This window comes from Leptopilina boulardi, unplaced genomic scaffold (assembly GCF_019393585.1).
Source record: "Leptopilina boulardi isolate dan_hultmark-lab unplaced genomic scaffold, ZJU_Lbou_2.1 LbouV2_384, whole genome shotgun sequence".
Taxonomy (NCBI): Eukaryota; Metazoa; Arthropoda; class Insecta; order Hymenoptera; family Figitidae; genus Leptopilina; species Leptopilina boulardi.
The window spans coordinates 1,206,420-1,231,506 of record NW_026137956.1 but is presented as its reverse complement, the minus strand read 5'-3'; the positions used below and the strand labels follow the sequence as shown (position 1 = coordinate 1,231,506).

The 25,087-nt window shown below is 28.3% G+C and overlaps 1 protein-coding gene across 4 annotated transcripts in view; it reads left to right on the top strand.

The window, feature by feature from the left end:
- Positions 1–25,087, top strand: part of LOC127288304 (1-phosphatidylinositol 4,5-bisphosphate phosphodiesterase epsilon-1-like) — a 212,058-nt gene that overhangs the window by 85,293 nt on the left and 101,678 nt on the right. For all 4 annotated transcript variants that reach the window (XR_007844014.1, XR_007844015.1, XM_051315690.1 and 1 more), the window contains exon 4: positions 10,093–10,238. Coding sequence is in view for 2 of the 4 variants with exons in the window: in XM_051315690.1 (XP_051171647.1) it covers positions 10,216–10,238 (23 nt within the window). In the remaining 2 variants the exon portion in view is untranslated. The remainder of the gene's footprint in view (positions 1–10,092; positions 10,239–25,087) is intronic.

The window sequence follows — 25,087 nt, the reverse complement described above, 5'->3', positions numbered from 1 at the left end:
AGAGTCCTTATTCCGTCGGAATCCCATCGGAAATTCTTTGGAACTCCGATGGAATTTCGACGGAATTACGTTGGAAGTTCCGGCGGAATTCTGATAGAACCTCCAGGGGGCGCACTTTCCGGGGAATCTTTCCAAGTGGGGTCCGTGTTAAAACCATTTTCCTTGCTATGGGCTGATAATAATCGATAATGATACATTTTGATAAAAAGTTTCCAGCCAATAGAGCAGACGATAATTTTTAATACCACAATTTCCCGCGGTTGCGCAAGTATAACTAGATTGGTGAAAACTTGAGAACCGGGAATACCGAAAACGGGGCCATCTTTTATATACATAATTCATAATTTAAAATATTAACTTTAGTATATAATCCAAATTGTGTCTATTAATAGTGGCATGAACTTAGAGAAATTATATATTTGTCTCCGAGCCTACTAACTCATTTATTTGTGGCAAATATATTTTATTTCATTGAAATAAAAAATTTATTTGAACCAAAGAAAAATTTATTTCTGACAAATAAAATTTTTATTTACGTTAAATAAATAAGTTAGTAGGCTCTGAGACAAATATACGTTTATTTAACTCAAATATATTTTATTTGGTTCAAATAAATCATTTCTCTGAGTGCGGTTACTAAGACCTGTATAGTAAAAAATAAAAAAATTCAAAATAATAAAATGTATATTAATATTATTATAATTTTAATTAATAATTATATATTATTTATATAATAATATAATTATAATATATTTTATAATTATATTTAATATATTATATAATTAAAATATATAAAATCTTTACATCTTGAAAATATAGAATAAAACCGAAAATGAATACATAAACTTTTATTTGAAATCAGACCACAGACTCTCGAATTATTTATTATTTTTTTATTAAATAACATAAATTATTATTTAATTATTATAATTTTATTATTAAATAATTATATTTTTTATTTATTGTTACTTTATTTTTATTTTATAATTTATTTAAAATATTTGTATTTATTAAAATAATTATAGTAGGTAATTATAAATATTAATTATTAGTTAACTTAAAATAAAAAATACTTGATACACATGAATTTTTCTTTGATATTTGATACTTATTTTGTTTTATTTAAATTTATTATTTGATCCTTTGAATCCTAATATGATTTTTTTTTATTGTGTTTATGTAAAATTCTCGAGAGAAGATTAGAAATGTTTTGTAGGCTATTTAATATTTATGAAATATTTGGAAAATCTTGACCTGGTAAAAAAAACCTAACCTACAATATAACACATAACTTTACTCAAATTAATCTGTCTTGTTTTTCAATTTTTTAAAACTCTCCTGTTCGTTATGATAAATAATAAATATCACTTTATTTTTATAATAAAAATATTTTTTTATTGCTTTTATTGCTGATGAATAATTTGGCTAACAGCGCCTCGCTCGATCAAAAACTGTAATATAAACATTAGAATATTGATTTTATTATCGACTGTGCCAGTTTCCGTGATAATTCTCTTTTAACACTATAGGAGCGTAATTATTGCCACGTGGCAATGCACAGACATTTTTCATACAGCGTCTTCATTTATAATTTGTGTTCGTTGAATAGTTGTCATGTTTAAAATAAAAAGTAATTAAATTACAATAATAAAATTCTAACAATGAGTCTAGATGCTAAACGATGGCATCGAAAACTAGAAAGTAAGTCTCAAAATTATTATAGTTGAAGTTGTTCTGTGTGAATCATTTTTATTATGTGTAAAACTGTATAAATTCACAAAAATTGAGTGTTTATCCTAATCTCCCTCTCTCTCAGTGGTCTAATAATTTATTGTTATAAAAAACTGAGCTGCTTCTTTTTCGAAAAGATAATTTTCATTCTTTGGATTAATTCATTATTTTTTAGCAAAATAATCTAGTTTCATTAAATAATTAAATTCAGTGTTTAAATATAACGAGTTGTCATTAAATATAAATTTATTTATGAAATAAATTAAAGTGTAATAATTTTTATTAATATTAAAGTATAAAATGTCAATTGAAATTACTCTCTAAATCTGAATTAGTAGTTTTCTACTAATGAAAAAATGCGTATTCGTTTACCAATTGAATTAGTAACAGTTTTGACTAATTTTTAGTAAAAAAAAACTACTAATTTATGGAGTAAATCGGCTTACTAATTTGAAATAGTAAAAAATACGACTTACTTTATGAATTAGTAGTTTTCTACTAGCAATTAGTAGTTTTTTTTTACTAAAAATTAGTCAAAACTGTTACTAATTCAATTGGTAAACGAATACGCACTCTTTCATTAGTAGAAAACAACTAATTCATATTTAGAGAGTATTTTATAATATTAAATAATATTAAAATTATAACAAGTATAAAAATAAAATTCAAGAAAAAAGCAAGACATTTTTTTTTCTCTATGAAATTCCAAAGTTAATTATGACAAAAATATTTTTTTGAAAATTAAAATTGAAATATTTTTTGTTGTTTCTATACTTATATTAAATTTCTACCCGTGCAGAAAATTTGACCGGGCCCAGATTAGGCACGATTGGGACCAGATCTGGCAATCTGATCTGGTCCCGATTGAAATGAAACAGGGAACCCGACCGAGGTCATGCCAATTTGCCCGATCTTATAGTAATTGTAATTTTCAATAAATTATAATTATTTTTCTCTAATTGATAAATAAAACAAGAGAATTAATCAATATTATTTTATTTTATGAATCTGCATTTAAAAAAACATCTTATAAAATGAAAAGGAAATATAAGTTGAAAAAAATTATTTGAATAATTGTTTCGTTTACTCTCTAAATCTGAATTAGTAAAAATGTTTACTAATTTAAATTAGTGGCTAACTTTTTGCTTATGAATTAGTAAAATTTTACTAATTATTAGTAACTTTTAGTAACAATTCATAAAATTTAAGAGGGACTCAATTTTTGCTTTAGAATTAGTTAAATTTTACTAATTTTTAGTAACATTTTACTAATCCATAAGCAAACAGTGAGTCACTAATTCAAATTAGTAAAATTTTACTAATTCATAAGCAAAAAGTGAGTTACTAATTCAAATTAATAAACATTTTTACTAATTCAGATTTAGAGTGTAAAAAATGTCACAAAACGTTATAAATGTATTTTTACTAGTTTTTAAAAAATTTTAAATATGGTAACCAGGCCTGTCCCTGGTCGGGCCCATAGTAATTTACTAACCCAGGTCCAGAACAGGAAATCGGATCGGGGCCAGGTCGGTAATCGGGATGAAAAGTGGCAATTTCTGCACGGGTATAATTGATGGTTTGATGAAAGTTTAGGTTATGTTTGAAGCTTTTATTGACGTTTCAATAGCCGATCAGTGTCAAAATTGACACTCAATTCTTAAATTGTTCATACAATTGAGAGAATCCTAGCTGATTCAGAATTTTATGTACTAAAGAGATGAACAGATGTTGGAATCTTTATTAAAAAATTTCGTTAAAGTCTCTAGTAATTCAATCTGACGAAAGTTTATTGATTTTCAATTTTTTTTTTTTTTGATTAGTATTATTCCGTGTGATTCCTACATTTGTTTCCGAAATTGAAAATTTTCTTTAAAAAAAAAGTTGAAACGTTATTGAATATTTTTTGTATATTTTTAATGATTTTGATAAAAAGAATATTTCTCTTTTAACTCTGGTTATGTAATATTAATTATAACTGTTAATTTGAAAGTATCAATTTGCAACGAATTGATATCAATATTTTGATTAAAACTTAAATTGATTCAAATATTGGTATCAATTTGATTCCGTGAATCCGTAAAATAAACAAATAAAATAAAGTAAAAAGAAATATTTAAAAAAATAGAAAGTTTTTTATCATGACGTTCTGAAAAATGGAAATCTAAAAAAATGAAATTTCTAAAACGATTCACATGTTAAAAAATACAACACATTTTTAAATGGCATTTAAAAAAAAAAAAAAAGTTAAATATCTGGCTTCAAGAATTTTTGAAAAATCACTTCAGATTTGTAATTAGATTTTCAAATCGAAAATTTCGAACAAAAAAGAATATTTCTGCTTTTTTGGACCTTTGTGCAACACTTCAAATTTTTGAAAATAAAACTTTAGATTTGTAATCAGCGACCTTAAAAACTGTCAGAAAATGAGTTTTAGATGTATTTAAGTCGTTTTTAACTTTTAATTCATGGAAATATTTTTTAATTTTTGGACTTTTAGACATTTAACAACTTTTTTGGTACCGCCAATGAAAATTTTTGAAAAACGCGAAAGTTGAAATAATATGAAAATTAATTCAATAATTTTTGTCCATTTTTGCAAATTTTTGAAAAACATGATCTCAAGAAAAAATATTTTTTAAAATCAATTATTTTTGAAAAAATTATTATTTTCCATTGAATTTAAGGATTCTCCCCCTGGCAATATAAGGAAATGACACAGACTTACCAAATTTTGACAGTTTGTTCATTACATTGATTTAGGAAGTTATGATTTTTTTCAGAAACGTTTGCGCAGCAACTCGCCGCGAGTTTCAAATGCAAGTATACAAGTCGACAAATTGATATTTATATTCAGATATTTTTTTTTATATTATTTTTAGAAAATAATGGATTAAACTGAAATTTTAATAGAATATTGTATTTTATGTTTAATTTGAAAGTTTATACAAATTTAATTCTGATTAATTATTGAAAAACAAAAAGAGTGATAAAAATACACGTACATAACCTCAAATTATAATTAAATATTTTTGTCAAAATAAAATATAGTTCAAAACTACTACAATCACAGTTTTATTTAATTGGATATTTGTTTACTAATTATCATGCGAATTGAAATAAAGTATAATAAATAAACTATTTATATGCTTATATAAGGTTAAAGAAAATTCCATTTTATTTTCAAATTTTGAGGTGAACGACTTATATTACAAATTTCTTATAAGTCACGGTGGGTTTTAAGCGATTATTATGAAAAGTCAAAATAACCAAGATTTTTCTTTTGGGATGTTTTCTACAACAAAAAAGAAGATGTTTGCAACAAAAATGAAAATCATCCATCGGTCCCTTTTTGTGAAAATTGATTTTTTCTACAAAATCGCATAATTTCTCGCTTTTGAATAGTTTCATACAAATAATGTTTAAAATTGCATATAATTATATTATATAATATATTATATATATATATATATATATATATATATATATATATATATATATATGTGTGTATAGTTTTATTCTCTTGCTCTTGTTTTTAAAAGTAATCACAATTCACACGAAAAACATTCATTGTCATTGTGGCAACCACAATAACCCCACTTTACAAAGAAAACAAACAGTAGAATATGTGTCTTGCAAACCTGCATTTCAGAATCTTACATTCAAAATATAAACAAACGTTTTCCTATTTCAATCAAATCACCGAAATAGGTCAGTTATCGTTAGTATTCTGAAGAGTTCAGATAGAATTAATAGGTATAATAAATGTTTCCATAATGCCACAAAACGCATTGACTCATGAAGATAATCGTAAAAGATTGTGCGTATTCTGTTTAAAAGTCATTAAAATTCGTGATTTAAATAAAAGGAGTAAAATAAGAAATATAATTTCGAACGGAGAAATTGAAAAACTTGTAAAAAAGTACTTATGTGATTATGATTCCTCTCGTGAAGAGTTACCTACAGGCATTTGTTGTGTGTGCTTAAATAAACTTTATGACTCTGAAAAAGACAAAAATCGTCAAGGAATAACAGTGCCAGATTTAAAACAATTCATGCCAATGAGTACAAACACACGGTCATTCGACTCTAGTAAATGTATGTGTGCAGTTTGCAAAATCACTCGGGAAAATAAAGTTTTGAATAATCCAAAATCCATTAAAGGTATATAAACTAATTGTTTAAAATATCGTTTAAATCCATGATTCTTTAAAAATAATTTTTAAATTCAGTAAATTATTGCATAAGACATTTTTCATGATTATAGAAGTATTAATTGTTGAAATTTCATTTCTTAATTTTTTTATTCTATATGGTTTAATAGGATTTTCATCTGCACCGACGTTCAAAAACAAATCTGATAAGCGATGCTCTGATTGCTTATCAATTATTGCCAAAGGTCTTTCACATAACTGTTGTTCCAGCCAACGAGTGGTCAATTTGCAAACTATTATTCAAGAATCTAATCCTAAAACCAAAGAGCACATCGTTTCTTCTCTGATCAAGGTACAAAAATCAAAAAGCAATGATTTGACATCTGACGAAAATCATAATGCAATTAAGCTTTCCAATTTGAAAGGTAAACCTACTAATGTAACTATTAATCAAACTCGAAACAAAGAAATATGTCTTAGTGTTAACGATATGAAAAACATTCAGACTAATTTCAATTTGAGTCAAAACACAACACTCGGTATTGCGAGCGCTATTCGTAAAGGTACGGGCAGTAGAATTGTAGTGGAAAAAAATTTAAAAAGAAAACTGTATGATAATATTCATTCCCTTGATGATTTTTTTGAAATTAAATATTTTGATTTTCAAAAGGGCACAAAAAAAGACATGTCGGTAAGTCGTCAAGGAGCAATATGTTGCAACGATGTTGGTGGTTTAATTGAGTTCGCACAAAAAAAACGTGGGTTGTCAATGGTTAATTGTAAATTTGGGATAGACGGAGGTGGGGGCTTTCTAAAACTTTGTGTATCCATTCAGTCTCCTCATCAACTGAATTCTCTTGAAAATGTGTCACGTAGACATACTTTGCCACAAGGTACATTTTCAAAGAGATTTTGTGACAGTGGAGTAAAAAAGCTTTTCATTGTTGGAGTCTCACCTTATTGCAAGGAAACACATAATAACTTACAAATGTTATGTAATGGTATCAATCTAACTGATTTATATGGTATTTTCGCCATCGATTTAAAAGTCGCAAATTTATTATGTGGAATAGGTGCTCATAGCAGCACGTATCCTTGCACATGGTGTTTTACGCATAAAGATCATCTGAATAATCGAGATGTTCTTCGAACAATTGAAAATATTACCGAAAATTATAATAAATGGAAAGAATCAGGTGGCAACGATAAAACGGCCAAAGATTTCAAGAGTTGCATAAATTTGCCAATAATAAAAAGTTGTAATACAGAATCGAATACATTGATAATAGATATCATTGCTCCTCCTGAGCTACACTTAATGCTTGGGGTAGTAAATACTATTTTTAACGATATGCTAAAAAAATTTGAAAAATGTGCATTGACTTGGGCTGCGAAGTGTTATGTTCAGCGGGAAATTTTTCGGGGGTGCTCTGGATTTGATGGTAATAGTTGCAAGAAATTGTTACAAAATACCGATATATTAAGAGAGTTATGTCCTTTGGAAAGTTTAAAGTATGTAAAAGCTTTCGACGATTTTCATGCAGTGGTTAAAGCTTGTTTCACTACTGAATTAAAAAATAATTACATCGATTGCATTTCCAACTTCCGAAACAGTTACAAAGACCTATCGATTTCTGTCACTCCGAAAGTCCACGCTGTCTTTTTTCATATCGAAGATTTTTGTTCAAGGCAAGAAGTGGGTTTAGGTTACTACTCAGAACAAGCAATGGAAGCTGTACATTATGATTTTAAAAAAACTTGGGACAATAAATATAAAATTAAACCAAATCACCCAAACTATATGAAGCAATTGCAAAAGACTGTTTGCGAGTATAACAGTCTTCACATTTAAAAAATGTTAACAAGTCATTAGGTATATATTTTATAATATGATAAATAAATTAATAAACGTTTTTCAAAAAAATTTGTAATTTAATTCTGATAAGTATTTGTATGAAACTATTCAAAAGCGAGAAATTATGCGATTTTGTAGAAAAAATCAATTTTCTCAAAAAGGGACCGATGGATGATTTTCATTTTTGTTGCAAACATCTTCTTTTTTGTTGCAGAAAACATCCCAAAAGAAAAATCTTGGTTATTTTGACTTTTCATAATAATCGCTTAAAACCCACCGTGAAGTAAATATAATCTTATTTTCATTTCAATTTTAAGTGTTTTATGGAAGTTGAACAATTAAATAATAATATATAACAAAAAATTTGAGGTTAGCTGTCAGATCAGGTGTAGGCCCAATCTGTGTTACATATACATATACATACAAAGACCAGTCTTACCAACCTTACATAAACTACGCGACGAGAATGCGACGTTGCCCTGATTTCAAGCACTTTTTAAAAAATTTAATTAAATATAATTTATAATATTTTAGTAACGAGGAAAGCTTATTATTAATTTATACACCTTTTTCTAAACAATTCTCCTATCAATAAGGACAAGAACCTTACTTATCAAATAAAAATTCATTTTTTCTAAGGTTGCAAACTTGTGAGCCTTCACACGGGAAGAATAGAAACTATCCCCTTACTCCGCACCACCCCCTGGAAAATCCTTAAGTTAAAATAATAGAAAAAATTTTTCTTATCGTTTTTTGTGAATTTTTGAAAAATTTTATTTCGATAACGATTTCCGTGGGTCTGTCTGTCTTGACGTAGAATGTATTAATAAAAATTATTAAATAATAAATTTATTATTATGATTATTATTATATAATTTATTATACATTATATGGAAATATAAATATTATGTTATTTTTATTATTATTATTATTATTATTATTATTATTATTATTATTATTATTTTAATGAATTATTATTATTATTGTATTATTCTATGATAGAATGTATAACAAACCAAAGTCCTATAAAAGCATTCTCAAAAATGTTTCTTAAAAATTTGTGTACTTTAATATAGCGACTTTTGTGAGATTTTCCTCGTACCCATATGTATAGTACGAAAGTTATAAATTTTAAAAAGAAATGCCAACAACTTACTTTCACATAGGATTTATATCATTTACTTTAAGAAACGAGGCACATACATATATATTTTGTTTTGATAGTTGAATTTCACATGATTTATCTTTTACATGGAGAGAATGGAGTGTTATATGCAGTACTACTAGTAGTTTGAACAAGACAACCGTTGAATCGCAGTAGAATAAGTTGAGTATAGTCAGACTAGAGAATAAAGTACGGAAATGATACTCCATTGTCATTTCATCTGTCGCCCAGTGTATATTGTGAAAACTTGTTTTGTTTGATCCCAGAACGCAAAAATAATGATTTCCAACGTTGAAAAATAACAAAATACATATCACAAAAATGAAAATTTATTAAAGCAATTTTCACACACTAAATTTATATATATATGTATACACATATATATATAATTCTACACGCACATGAAGGATATAGACTCTTTTCATATGTATACCGAGAAACCAATTTATTTTTCAGTGATATCAAAAAATTAATAATAATGAAAGAATAAAAAACATTTTTTTTTAAATAAATAGAAATTTTAATTAACAAATTGCCTCAAAGTGTACACTGAAAAAAAAAAATTTATTTGATTCAAATACTCGATTACTTGACTATTATCAAATAAATATTTATTTGTATCAAATTATTATTATTTGAATCAATTAAATGGTATTTATTTCAAATACAAAAATTGTTGGTTAAAATAAAATTTATTTAATTCAAATAAAAATTATTTGGTTCAAATAAATATTTGTTTGATAAGTAATCGAGTATTTGAATCAAATAAATTTTTTTTTCAATGTAAGTTTTATTTTTATAAATTTTTTAATTTTTAATGTCAAAGAATTTTTTAAAAATATGTTCATGATGTAAAAGTAGAAGAAAAAGAGAAAATAGAATAAACATCCTAAGAATATATATAATGGTTATAAAAAATTTTTCATGATAAATTGAAATATTTAAAATTTTGTGCAAGTTTTGTTCTATAACATGTTTCTTTGTAGGTTATATGGAAAAAAATTCTTTTTCCTTCTCTTCAATATAATCATATTTTTTTTTTCGTATTCATCAAAAGATGAAAATAATAAAATATGACAAAAAATTGTCCTCTTTTATATATATGTAAGGAAAATGAAAAAAAAAAAAAAGAAAATTTTTTTCGACCTTTTTTTATTTATGGTCTATTTTCTGTTTTTATGAATTAGGTGAGCTCATGGGTGACCCACGCAATAACAAGTGGCGCGACGATCGAGGAGCGACAAGCCATCCTCTCCTGCCTTTTACGAGTGGCCCAAACTTGTTGGAATACTGGAAATTTTAATTCAGCTATGGAAATCGTTGCTGGTCTCAAGTAAGTAGTTTCTTTAAAGAAAATTTACATGAATATTTTTTTTTTTTAAACAAGAGAGTTTATATTAATATTTATTTATATATTTAAATATGGGTGAAAATTTCTTAACTTGGCCACCTAAAACTGACTTTTCAAATTTAAAATATATTTTTTCATAACTAAATTTGCAATTACTCTATTGCTTGTTAATGAAATTTAATAAAATTTAGTGAGTATATAGAGAAATAATGTCTCTTTGAAATGCAATAGAAATTTCAATTTATTGTTTATGCAAAAAAAAAAATTGTTTATTTAATAAGCAAATGAATATTTAAACTATTTCTCATATGTTTAGGAAAAAATTTCAAAAACGACATAAATCTACACTGCCCTACAACGGAAAAAGATACATAAGTGACATTTTGGTCAAAAATGAGTTTTTGGTATCAATGGATTCGTAATAAAAAGCTGCATCTGACTATCGTAATTAAAATTGAAAATTTTAATTATTTATAATAAAAAATTAAGATTGAAAATATTGCAATTCGCGAAAAATGAGAAAATACAACGGAAAAAGACACATGAGGTACTTTGCGTTGCCTAAATTCTGTAGGAGGCATGAAATACGTCACAAAATACAATGGAAGAATATACGCGAGGTAGCTTATGATCTTTTTCCGTTGCAAAAGCGGCCGAGCTCGGCTTCATTTACAGAACGATATTCGCAAGCGCGCTTGTGTATTTCTTAGCTTGTAAAATAATCGAGCGGAGCAAAGATGTCCAGTGGAGACTATACACAAGTGCCATACTCTAATCCCATACTCTCTTGTCCCTTATGTATATTCTTCGCTGGACATCTTTGATCCGCTCGATGACTTTACAACGAAAAACACCACAAGCGACTTTGTGTTCTTTTTACGTTGCATTTGCACTAAAAAAACTACGCAAGTGCATTTTTTAAAAGGGATTGTTTAAATAATTAATTTTTTTTGCAAAAATAGAAAGAGCACATCCGATTTACCCCATTAGGGATATTTTTATTCATAAAAAATGAATTCTAAATGAAGTTTTTGATACAAATGGTTTTTCTCAAATATCTCCGTTCGACCTATTTGTGGCTTATGTATCTTTTTCCGTTGTAGGGCAGTACACTTTCGCAACTTTAATTTAAAAAGAACTACTACGCGTCGATGCCTATTCTCTGTTATCGAATTATTGACTAGAATTCTTGAATATCAAATTTTTTCTTTTTTTTATTATTTAACAATTATATAACTTTTTATTACAACCGGGTTTTGAGAATTTTTTCAAAAAAAAACGAATATTCATTTAATTATTTTTCAAGTAACAGAATTAGTATCACTATAGAAAATTTTACATTCAAATGTAAAATTTATACTAATATAATTTCTACTAATACTAATTTGGCTAAATAAAAATTTGGTTTAGTGAAAATTTAATTAAATAAAAATTCGGTTAAATAAAAATTATGCTATTGAAAAATTTGGTTCTACGTTAAATTAATTTTCTAAAATTTAAACTTTGGACACATTGAGCGTCCCAATTAAAATCTTTTCGATGAAATAACAAATTCATAAAATTAAATTTCTTCTTATAAATATAAGAACAAATTTAATTTAATTTTAATTAATTTGAATAATTAATTTACAATAATTAATTTATAATTTAAAAAAAATGTTATTTCTTATAAATATAGGGACAAACTTAATTTTATGAATTTGTTATTTCATCGAAAACATTTTAATTGGGACGCTCAATGTGTACTAAGTTTGAATTTTAGAAAATTAATTTAACGTAGAACTAAATTTTTCAATAGCATAATTTTTATTTAACCGAATTTTTATTTAAAAGAATTTTTATTTAACCAAATTCTTATTTAATTAAATTTTCGCTAAACTAAATTTTTATTTATCCAAATTAGTATTAGTAGAAATTATATTAGTATAAATTAGTATTAGGTACTATTTATTTTAAATTTGAAAAGTCAGTTTTAGGTGGCCTAGTTGTGAAATTTTCACCCATATGGAAGTTATTTTATCAAATTCCATAAATTCTTTTTTTGCATACTATTATTTTCTTCAATTATAACACTGGATAACAAATTCGGATTAACTTTTGGACCCGGAAAAGTAGAAATGTTTTTTTAGCGTATTTTTTACGCTAAAATCGAATCTGTCGTTAGATTTTCTAAAATAAATTAAAAAAAAAAATAATAATAATAATAATTAAAATAAATTTTCTAAATAATTCGTTGGTACAGCTCGAATTATTTCTAGTTTTCCCATAATGAATTGGTAAACAGCTATATGGCAGTTCAGCCATATATAATGGTGTTCCATACATATAGATGTTTAAGTCAACAAAAAAGTGGGTAACATAACCTAACTTTATCGCTAGTTTAAAACAAAACCCCAGCCATATTTATTTGTCAGTTCCCCCCAAAGCATTTCTTTCAGTGTAACACGTCAAATTTCAAAATGGCGACATAAAGGATCTGCCATTTTGAATTTTTGAAATCTGGCTTCAAATTCGTAATCAGCAACCCCGAAAACCCCCGAGTAATAAGTTTCATGCAAATCCGTTTGATTTTTAATATTTTTCTTCCACCATATTGGATCCGCCATTTTGAATTTTTGAAATCTGACTTCAAATTCGTAATCAGCAACCCCGAAAACCCCCGAGTAATAAGTTTCATGCAAATCCGTTTGATTTTTAATATTTTCGTCCGCCATATTGGATCCGCCATTTTGAATTTTTGAAATCTGACTTCAAATTCGTAATCAGCAACCCCGAAAACCCCCGAGTAATAAGTTTCATGCAAATCCGTTTGATTTTTAATATTTTCGTCCGCCATATTGGATCCGCCATTTTGAATTTTTGAAATCTGACTTCAAATTCGTAATCAGGAACCCCAAAAATCCCCGAGTATATAATAAGTTTCAAGCTAATCCGTTTGATTTTTAATATTTTTCGTCCGCCATATTGTATTTGCCATTTTGAATTTTTTTAATTTGACTTCAAATTAAATTAAATTAAATTGTTTTGTATTGTTTTATATTTATTTATTATATTTTTATATTTATTATTATTATTATTATTATTATTACATTTATTTAGACTTGTTTAATTAATTTTTTATTCTTCTCTTCTTTATTTCAAAATTTATTTGACTACCTATATTTTGTTTCATAAATAAATCTTTTTTGAAACATTATAAAATATCAAAAATAACATTTTTCTGCAAACAAAAAAAAACGACAAATAAAAGCTGAAATAATAAAGAAGATATAGAAGCAAGAAAAGGAAGAAACTTAGAGAAAGAAAGATACGACCTCGGGGTTAAAAGTTACGACCTCGGGGTCAAAAGTTACGATCCTCAGATTACAAGTTGCCCGCGAGAATTTCTAAATATATTCAAAAGTCGTCCGTATTGTAGTGACTATTACGAAAACATAAGGGATAATTGGGATCGTGCCCTTACTTTTTAGACAATACGTGATTTGAGATTATTATTATTATTATTATTATTATGACAAATTCAACTTTTCAAGTTTCAAATATGTCGTGACTAAAGATAGTTTATCGCTTTGATTTAAAGCGTTTCAATTTTAAAACTTTATATATAAAAAAAGAAAATATTAATATATTAATATAACATCTAGAATAAATTTGTCGCTGAATTATTTTATAAAATTTTATTCATTAATATTTTCTCGAAAATTTTGCATTGATTATATCGACTAATTTTTCCATTGGAATTTATTTAACTTCCGGATATAAATTATTATTTTTAGAACATAAATCTTTTACGAGAATGTATTACGCGCTGAAATCATTTTTAGTAACAATTAAGAATTATAGGTTTCGTTTATGTGATGATTTTCTTTTTTTTTTTGTCGTTTATTGAATTTCTACAACGATAAATTAATACATCATTTCCTGTCAGATTGAATAACAATAATCACATTCCCCTATAATTCCGTTTTGAGAAATTATTTTTCTTTTCAAATCTCCCTAATGGTTGTGGAGCTTATGGTAAAAATTTGATTAATCTATATTATGTTAAATCTAAAAAAAAGAAGAAAATTGCTATAATATCTATATGTATGATTTATTTAAGCGTGAAAAAATTTATAGTGAAAAAAAAAATTAGAATTCTTTAACAATAGAAAGTAAATTAAAAAATACTTCCTCCTCCCTTTAATGTGAGATAAACTTTCTCTAATGTTAATGTGACGTTTTAATGTTATTAAATGCTAAGAGTAAAAGTTCCCTTATCTAAAGGGGCGGTGGGGGTTTCAGTATCTTGAATACTGTAGAGACTATCATCCCCAGTATTGCAGTATAGAACCGGGTTGGAGAAACGTAAGGGGGAAATTGAAGCGGCTCATAAAGGTTTACGGACGTCAGCCTCCCGGAAGGATAATGGAAGCCCACCGGAAGTCACTCAGACCAGTGTAGCCGTGTGTGCACTATAATGCGTGAGGGAGAAATCAGACGAATCGTCTATTTAGTTCTAGTGCACTACAGAGTAAACCCTACTAGAGTGAGAGAGAGGGAGAGAGATCAAAAGCCGCAGAGAGCCACTTTACATGAAATTTTTATTAAAGATCAGTTAAGTCCAGTGAGCATCCCTATTGCACTCATTTTTCATTTTATAGAAGCTACACCTGCGGAAAAATTTCACCAAGCGAGAGGAAAAACTTTTCTCTATATATAACATGATCTCCTTGATATCATATATAGATATATAGATCAAAATATTGTACGAGATGAAAAAGTGTGAGGAAATTTATGATTCATTTGTTTTTTAAGAACCGACATTTTTTATCTCTTGAGGTAAGGGAAAAAAGTAATTACCGCGTATAATATGAAGAGTAAATTGATTTTTTTTTTTCATTCAAATGGATATATTGAAAAAGAATTTAGTGCTGTAAGAAAAGGGTTCTTTTGGAATAAATCTAGATTGTTATAAACGCAAAAAATTACGACACAATAAAGGGGAAATTAATTTCGGTTGAAAAAAGAAATGCATAAGCTGAGGAAATATACTTTTCACTCTGTGTGATAATTACAGAACTGGTTTCATAATTAGTATCTACGATATAGTGGAACATAAAGCAATGCATAATTTCTTGTAAACCATTAGGAATCATAAATTTATATTTGATAATGTTTTGATGGAAAGTTGATCCAAAATTATTTTCATAATTAGCACGCATACGATATAGTGGAACATAAAACAATGGATAATTCCTTGTAAATTGGAAGTGAACAGATAAGCTTATTCACGATAATAGTAATGGAGAGTTGATCCAGAATTTTGAATAAAAAAGAGAAAATGAGAATTTAGTTCTGATCTCAGAAATTTCTAATGAGGTCTACAGTTTACAATAGTTGTGGTAGAACCTGTCATACAATCTGACGTGTCAAAAAATGTTGTGTTAAACATTCAAAATCTGTTTGTATGTTACCCAGATATAATGATATCGAGGTTAGTAAAATACCAACCAAATGCAGGAAACAGCAAAATGGATTTAAATATATCGAATACAGTGACCCTATGTGATCAGGCAGGAGATGATAAATTTCTCCACCAGAATAATGCTAACAGGAATACAATGGATTGTGGGTTTGACCTACTTCTTGCAGTACTACAGATCATCTTGGAAGTTTAAAAGAATCATAGAGGAGGCTTTTTGAGTGTTAGCAGTTGTATAAGTACTGTTAGCCTGGTTCTTTGGGAAATGAATTCGAAAGCCATCAACCAAGTTGCGTGAAATTGAGAGCAGAGACGCCTGCAATTGTAGGAAGAGTCAAAGAGAGGATATGCAGAAAATCATAAAGTTTTTCGATGTCCAGAAGAACGTGAACCGAACGTTAAAGAACGGGTTGAAGAATCTTCAAGTCAGTATATCGAGGATGGAGCGATTTCAAGTCTTGAGCAAAAAGCAGCCTTATGGGTGCTAGAAAATTTTTAATAAATTCTGGTAGCTCAAAGAGATAATGGAAAGATATCTGTAAAAAAAGGAGAAGGATTTCTAAAAAAAAAAGTAAGAAAATTAAGACAACCGAATGAAAGTCAGGTAGGAGGTAACTTCAACAAAAAGACATTGGACGTTCAGAAGAACATGAACCTAACGAGAAAAGACGAATTGAAAACCCTTAAATTTAGCATCCAAACAGCTACAATAGTCGACTGAGTTGGTCGACGATGTTTGTATGCTGACGTTTTGGATATTTTCGCAAATATATTTCCAGCCAGTGTTGAAAATTTTCGAGAATGTTCATATGCTGACGTTTTGGGTAAGCTTCGCAAAGATATTTCCAGCAAATGTTGTTAAAAGTTTTTTAAAAAAGCAAAAAGATGACGATACTGGAATCCAACCATCGTAGGATAAAACTCGCAGTTGTAGTCACCAAGAAAAGACGGATAAAATGATGAAAATTGGGTTATATAAAGATAGGCTTTATACCCTGGCCGATAAGAAAGAGAAGTAGGTCACTAGAGAGCGGAGGAGACAGCAAAGGTAGAGAAAGGATCGAAGAAGAAATCCAAAAAATGTCGAAGTCTTGGGAAAAACGTATGCTAACGTTTTGAGCAAACTTCGTAGAAAAGTAAATCCAGACGTCAGCCACACGTGAATTGTAGGAGTAAAACCAACCAAAAGAGAGACGTTTTGATTAAAATCGGAGTCAATTCCAAAAAGGAAGGCTCACGGTGGTCTAGAAGCAGTCACAGGTATGACAAAAATGGGTATAAAAAGTACAAAGTGAGTTTTGTTCATGACTATTTCTAGTTTAAAAATTCGTTCAGACCAAAATTCTAGAGCCCCCTATTGTCAAGATATCGTCATTTCCGTTTTTTCAATCTTTATGCAGAATTCAACTTAACATTCAATATTGATCTAAATTCGAAAGTTTTTTACGGGGTATTGATATTTTATTTTCACTTCAAACCTTTACGGTTTAATATTGTCATTTAATAGCTTATTTTTTTAATAATAAATATACGTTTAAGATTGAATAAAAATAATAAAAACATAAATATTTAAGTAAGAAAGGCGAGCGCTTTTCGCTTGACTTTGCGCAAGAAGATTGCGCAATTGATGAATAGAAAAGTAATTCTAGATCCGTGATGTCGATTTTTTTATTCAGTTAGAAAGTTAGCAGAAGTTTAGTTAGAAAATAATAAAATACGTTTTCGAAAAACTAGGAAGCAATGTCTTAAATCTAATACCCAACAGAGGGATAAAGTTCAGAATTATAATTACCAACCAAAAAGAGTGCTTTTTTCTAGATATAAATTTCAAAATAATCTTCATTCGTCGTTAAATTTAATTAACCTTAAACTCAATTAGAATTTTTACTGACTCTTTTTCAAAGTCTTGGAATAATCGATAAATATTCCCAATTTTCTTAGAGTAGTATAGCACAATGGATACTTAAAAATTGCCATCAACGCTCAGCTTATAAATGTTCTTCAAGTAGATAGAAACTAATAAATTGATTAACGATCTAAAAGTCATATAACCAAAGTCTCGTTTGGATTAAAAAATGCTGCTTTTTTTTATTGATGATGTTCATTTGTCTAAAGTTTATTTGCCACTAAGATATTTATTAGCGTAAAAAAGTTTAAAAGTCAGTGACCCTTGAAAATTTTTGATCCCTTAATCAGTATATATGTAGTAAATTTTAGATGTTAAAATCACTTTAAAAAGTGAAGGAGAAAGAGATTTTTATGGCTTCCGCTTCATTGCAGAATTATCGAACCTGCTGGCCGCGCACTAGTTTTATAAAACTTGTAAAAATTTTTATGTTAGTAAAATAGAGGGGCAAAATTTATATTCTTCGGAAATATCAGTGAACACATGTGTTTCTAAATCTCTTGACATTAAAATTATAATTTAGAGGTATATGTAAAATATTTTATGAAGTCACTAAATGTTTTAGTAATGTAATATTTAACAAATATGATGAAATAATATTTTGGCAAATTTTTTTTTTTTTTAAATAAAATATTAAATATAAATTAGAATAGAGAAAAAATTTAAATAAATGTTATTTTACATTACAAAAGATAAATTAAAATGACTGTGTTTAATTAAATTTCACTGAAATTGATTTAAAAGTTTAGTTTCAAGCCATAAAACGTCTACAGGGACAATTTAAAGAAAATAGTAGTTCTTTATTTAAGGTTTATCGTTCAGAAAGAGAACATTTTCTCAAGAGAAACTAAGAATTGTTGACAGAAGGAATTTTCAGAATGTTTGATCTCTTTTCTTCTTTACAACTGTTTGAATACATTATATCATTTTTTTATGTTTCTCCGTTTTATTTTTTGTATTTTATGATCATTTTATTTTTCTTCTATATCTATAATGATAAAATTTAGAAAATTTATTTATTATTAAATTAGAAAAAATAACGTAAATATTATTTGAAAAAAAAAACAATAAAAAATGAAATTCTCTTTAAATTGATTTTAATATTTAATGTCGGGTAATAAAAGTTAGATTGTAAAAGGGATGGGAGATAAGCGACATTTTGTTAAACGCACTAAGTCGCCAAGGAGGAATATCGTGGTGATAAGGACATAAAAAATATCTCGAGACTCTTTTCCGCTGTTTGAGATATTGTATAAAGGAGAATTAATTTTCACTAACACATAAAGAAGAAGCGTCACCGTCTTGAGATACGAGAAAAGCGAGTAAAAAGCCAAGCTGTTCTCAACTTAAACTTTTCTCTACCTTTACAGTGTAAGACAACGGAAGCATTCGTTTTCTTGCCGAGGAAATCTTGGTGCTTTTCTTTTGTATATATATATGTGCATGTGACATGTCTCTCTCTGTCTCCACTCAATTTTCTTTTCCTTTTATTTCTATTTCCATTAAAAAAGAAGTGCAACGAAAATACTTCTATCCTTTTTTTAAGTAATTTAATTTACTACAAGGAATAACGTTTCTCAGAGAAGCTTATTTAATAATTAGTTTGATAAACCAAAAATAAATGAAGAAACAGTAGGATTTATTTAACAATATATGGGAGTCAAATGTAAATTTTGTATTTTATTTTAAAAATATACCTGCAAGATTTATATTAAAAATTAGTATTTTAAGAACATTCGAATGCAATTTGATAAAATTGTCATCGATTCTTCAACGAAATTTCCCCAGCTTGTATTGTATCGACTTGTGAGTTGCGGTTATAACAAAACCCGGTCAGCATCCTGCACAGCTGTTAGGGATTAAAACATTCTGAATCTCGTTGCGGGATTGTAAAAGCTCTATTTAGACATTACAGAAATCGACATTTTGAATCAGAAGTCAATATTTGAATAAAAATAACGAATTGAAGAGATACTTAAAGTAAGGGGCATGAATCAATTGTAATAATTAATTGAATATTGAAAATAATTGAAGTCCTTTAAAGTTGGCACTTAAGGTAAAATCAATTCCATTAGGCATCTAGAGTTAGCCTATTCGGAGACTTTTCAAGAAGTCGAAGATATTTTCTACTGATGGTCTCTTAATTCTAAATAAATTTTTGAACTAAAGCTTCTACCTCCTGTAAATAATGTAGCTGAACATAGAAATACTGGCTTCATATTTTCTAGTTATGGTGATTGAGAAAATTATTGCCCAGGGGTGAATTAAAGCACAGCTCTAACTATAATATTGTTCTGACAAATTTATATAGGAGCATGTCATGACAAAAGGATTTGAAGATAAAATATCTCCAAAACGACTTCGGAGATAAAATCATTAGCAAGTTCGTAAACTTTTGACTCCTTCATAGAAGCTGCTTGAAGAATTGTTTTCTTCACATTCTTTTAATGGGAATAACCTATTCTCTTGTTTCTCTAAACAAGAGAAGAGAGAATCTCTCTCCAAATGTCCAACATTTGTCAGAACATGAACCTAACGATAAGGACAAATTAAAAATCTGGAAATGCATTATCCAATCAGCCACGATAATCGTCCGAGTCGGTGGAGAATTGTGCTTGAGTCAGGTTGGCCGACTGGGATCCTTGTAGGGCGATACTCCCGATGTTAAAGCAGATATCTACTTTTCAGCGAAACTACTACACGACATAGAGAAACGGAAGTGATTTGGCAAGCCTCCTTACATCGATGTTCCGGAAGGGAACGGGTATGGAAAAATTTCCACTATGCGGCCTCGAGACCAAAGCGGTATTAAGAAGACCGAGCGCCCTTTCAGAAGGAGACGGTTACTACATCTCGGGCGATCAACCTGCCAAGCAAGAAGCATTGCTTCTCCGAATCGAAGTCGTGTGCTACACTTCGATAGAGGGTCTGAGATGACTATGATAGGCCCGGAACCGGCGGTAGGCATTATGCCAGGTGCGATGGCCAAGGCTCTGTTGGGATTAAATCTCAACAGGGGCTTTGCCGAGTCCCTTCTAAAACTCAACAAGATCAGAGTTAGAGCAATGGTTCACAGGACATGACCTCCTGAACTACCATCAGCACAAAATAGGTAGAAACGTCTCACCTAGTTGCAGATTGTGTGACGCAGAAGAAGAATCTTCTACTCACATTTTATGTCACTGTCCAGCTTACGCTACAGCGAGACATCAATGCTAGTGCCATGCCTTTGTAGACCCAGATGGGATTCGCGACCTCTCGGTAGAAGAGTTACTGGACTTTTGGAATAAGAGAGGACTCTAAAGAGGGAGACTACACGGAGAGAAAAAAAAGTTCCAACTGCTTTCTTTTAAGTCGTCATGTTGATCTTATAAAGTCAAGTAGTTATAACCAGGGAGCCAGGCTGTTTTGACTTGGGTCTTTAATTGCAGCTACTGGTGTTCTCAGGCGATACCGAAAAAGCTTTTCCCTGCTCAATTGATACTACTTGAGACAGCCAGGCCAAAACTGCCTGGCTACCAAATTGTACTGACTTGTGTGTCGGTACTTGCGTTCACGCCTGCGTCGGTCAAGTAGATTCAACCGGAGTGTCCGGTTGTTGCAACCTAATTTTTCTCTCCGTGTAGGTTCGAGCTTGCCAGGGTTAGGTGTAATGGGTCTTGCGACTTAAGTACCAACACTCGTACTAGGAGACTTCGGTATAAGTTTGTTTTGGATTAGATTGTCGCCCTTCGAACAGGCCAGATTCAAAAATCTTGATTGTAAAAAGGGCGGCAAAGTACCCAGCGGGGTCCTCGAGGAGGTTCCGTTTCCAAACTAAATTTCGGTCACCGATGTTCCGGTTTCCGTGTCGGTACAAAATGTTAGTTCATATGCTGACGTCTTGGGTAAGCTTCGCAAAGAGGTTAATTCTAATATTTCTGACAGAGCACTTTAAACTTCTCAGCGGTAGAAAATATTAATTGATCAATCCGAAATTTTTCCTTCCTTTTTTTTGGTAACCCTAAAAGCAATGTTTCCGCACTATTAGCATATATGATTCCGAAAAAAAAGAGTAAAATTCTTCTCAGCATTTCAATAACAAAAGTTAAATTATTTATGTGTAGACATAACGAAAACTTTTTTGTCGACCTATCAAAATGTTCTTAAATATAAATGAGATATATGTCAAAAGGAAATACTGTATTGGGAAAAAAGAAGTTAGAAAAAGTGATAAATTTTTTATTTCCAACTGTTAGAAGGATGTTGCTTGTGTGCCTCCTCTATACTTTCAAATTACAAACAAACTCGTAACGGTGACAAAAGGAGAAACTGAGCGGGAAACAGGTGGTCAAGTGACTGAAGAAGTGACATAAGCACAAATTGAATGAGAAACATTCTTCAAGAAGTTGAAGAGAAAAAGTCTCAAGACACATTTTTCAAGTGCATTATTTATGTTTTGCTTTCAAAAAATATAAATACGTGAAATATTCCAGTTAGAAATGCAACATTTAAAAAAAAATTTTTTTCCTTCAAGTTGAACAAAAATAAATTTTTTTTTTAATTTTAAAAAGTTTTGGTTTTTTTTTTTTTGCATATCTTATTATTGTAGCAGTCTTCTATATAAATTTTCATACAAAGTGAATGTGAAACACTCAAGAAACTTTTACCTCATCTTAAAATTTAAAAGAAATATTCTTTAAATCTTGGAGAATGGCTGTGCAAACCATCCTAACCGCACCCCTACATATATTATCGATTTTATTGTACCAATTTTCTTCTAATAAGATTTTAAATCTTTTTCCCAAGGCGTTTTTTTTCGTGTATTCTTTGAAGATTGAACACCAAAAATAAAAAATTGTTAATATAATAATAATAAGCTAATAATTTAAAAAATAATGTTTAACGAATAAATAATTAGAAATTTTTTTTTAAAGTGAATATTATTAATATTCTTTGAAAACTTAAGAAAAAGATAGAGTGAAAAATAATTTTTCCCTCCTTATTCTCTCTACACAAAATTCAAGCTCAATACATTAAGTACTTTGTGAGGAAAGCGGTGGCGAAATTTTACATATTTTTAGGTCACCAAACTCAATAGCGCGTCGTTGACAATCAAATTTCTCTGAAAAAAAAAAAAAATTACATTGACCTATGAATTTTATTCTAAATTTTTCAGCGAAGACTAAAAAATTAGTTTTTATATTTATTTACCGCTTATCATATAAATTCACAATTATTAATCCCAATATATGTTAGTATTTTTTTTTTGTGGAATTATAAAATTTTTGAACTGTACTATTTTTTTTTATTAACTATAAATTTTTTTTTCATATTAACAACCCTCATGTAATAATAATTGGAATAATGATTGAAAATCATGTAGCAAAAATACTTAATTATTGTTCAAAATCATTTTTCGCTTATAATAGTATTATCATTATCGTTTCCAGTAAATGATCTCGAAATTCGTGTCGACAACGATATCTATGATTATAAATTACATTAATGAAGCACATTGTTCAATCGATTTTCCTTTTTTTATCGCATTCCTTGCCAACCGGATAGCTGATACATTCATTTTTTTTTTTTTTTGTGTTGATGATGCTCGAGGGTTTTAAGCTTTTTTTTTTTACCTAAGTACATGAATATAACAAGTATTATTGGAAAAATATAATTTTTTTTAAAAAAATATAACATTTATTAATTCAATATTTTTTCTTATCACATATTTACCATGAGAGGAAAATTAATTTGGTTTTATTCTAAAACAATTTTTATTTAATTAATTTGATTAATTCAATTTTAATATTTAATTTAATTTTATTATTATTATTATATTATAAATAATAACATTATTAATATTAATTTTAACTTAAAACAACATAACTGTATTTGGCCTTACTTTTTAAAAACTATTATTTTTATTTTTATAGGTAAAGTAAGTCCATGATTAGTTAGGCAGTGTTCCATATTTTTCATTTTAGGGGTAAAATCGTAAAATAAATCCTCACCCTCGAAAAATAAGTATAGAGGAGGAGTTTTATATTTTCATAATATTCTTAAAAATCTTCGTAGATGACTATATAGTATCACCCCAATCACTTTTTTTTCGTATATAAATCCATCACAGAATTTTATAGTAATAATATTTTTTTAATAAGATTTTAATTTTTTTCCCCAAGACATTCTTTTTTTTTTTTTTTCTATTTTTATAACTCGTAACCTTTCAAAATTGAAAGCTAAAAAGTATACAACATAAGAATGTAATAATTGAATAATATAAAATAATATTTAGAATAAATAATGAAAAAAAAATTATACCATTAAAAAATATTCAATAAAAATGGGACTAATTTTACAAGATTTAAAAAATAATTAATTGAAATTAAATTTAAAAAATAATTAATTCTAGACAGTACAACACAAGCTGGTGTATACGTAGAACTACAACTGGGGTAGAAAACTACCCCAAAAAATTGTTTTGTTGCTAGATTATTTATATTTAACGTAAACTAACTTTATTATATGTCATTTTCTTTGTTTTTTCGTAAGGAAGAAAATAGCGTTTTTTGTTTTTTGATGGAATCAAAAATATGGTCAAAAAATTACAAATACAAAAACACAAATTCTGCAAAAAATTCCGAAAGTGATTTTCTACTGTTGTACTGTTTAGGGCTAATTCTGTCATTTAAATTATTTCTCTATGTTGTGCTTTGTATTCAATTCATTTACAAAAGGATACCCTGTATTAGAAAATAGTTTTTGAATTTTATGCTCTGGTTCTTTTTTGTTTCAAACTTTTCTTTTTTTTTTTTGCAAATTGTATCGAAACATGCACGAGACAGGGGTTTTATATATATATTTTAAAGATAGCCTAACAGAGAACGTGGGTTACATTAGGTTTTTGAACCAGGCCATAAGTGCTGAGTAGATCCGGAACCTATATTGTCTTCTAAAACGAACAGTGAAAGTAAAGTGCTTTTTACTGCCGAACGTAAAAGCTGCACCCAGGGCTCGTGGATGAGAAAATAACGGTCGCATATCCAGCCATTTTTCTCCTCTCCCTTTTTTTTGTGCTTCAGTCAAACTTGTGAACTAGGTCTGAGATTACGTATATATATATATTTGCGAAAAACACTCTTGATGCATGCACGATAAGAAACTTATGCGCACCTCAGCAAAGAAACTTAAGGGTGCAAAATCCAACCTTGGAAAAAATAATGAAAAAAAAAAACTTACATTGAAATAGTTTTAGTTTTACGGATAAGTAAATCTTTATAAAAAAGTTTAATGAAAATTTTTAAGTGGATTTTACAAAAGTAAAATATAGAATGGGAAACAAAAAAATTTAAATCAATTTAAGCAATAAAATTGGAAATGAGATATGAATACTTTTTCAGCTTTTCAAAACTTTTTAGCTGGCTATTCCAAGTTTTGCGTTGGCATATGAAATTAATCGCTTGAGGGAAAAATACATAT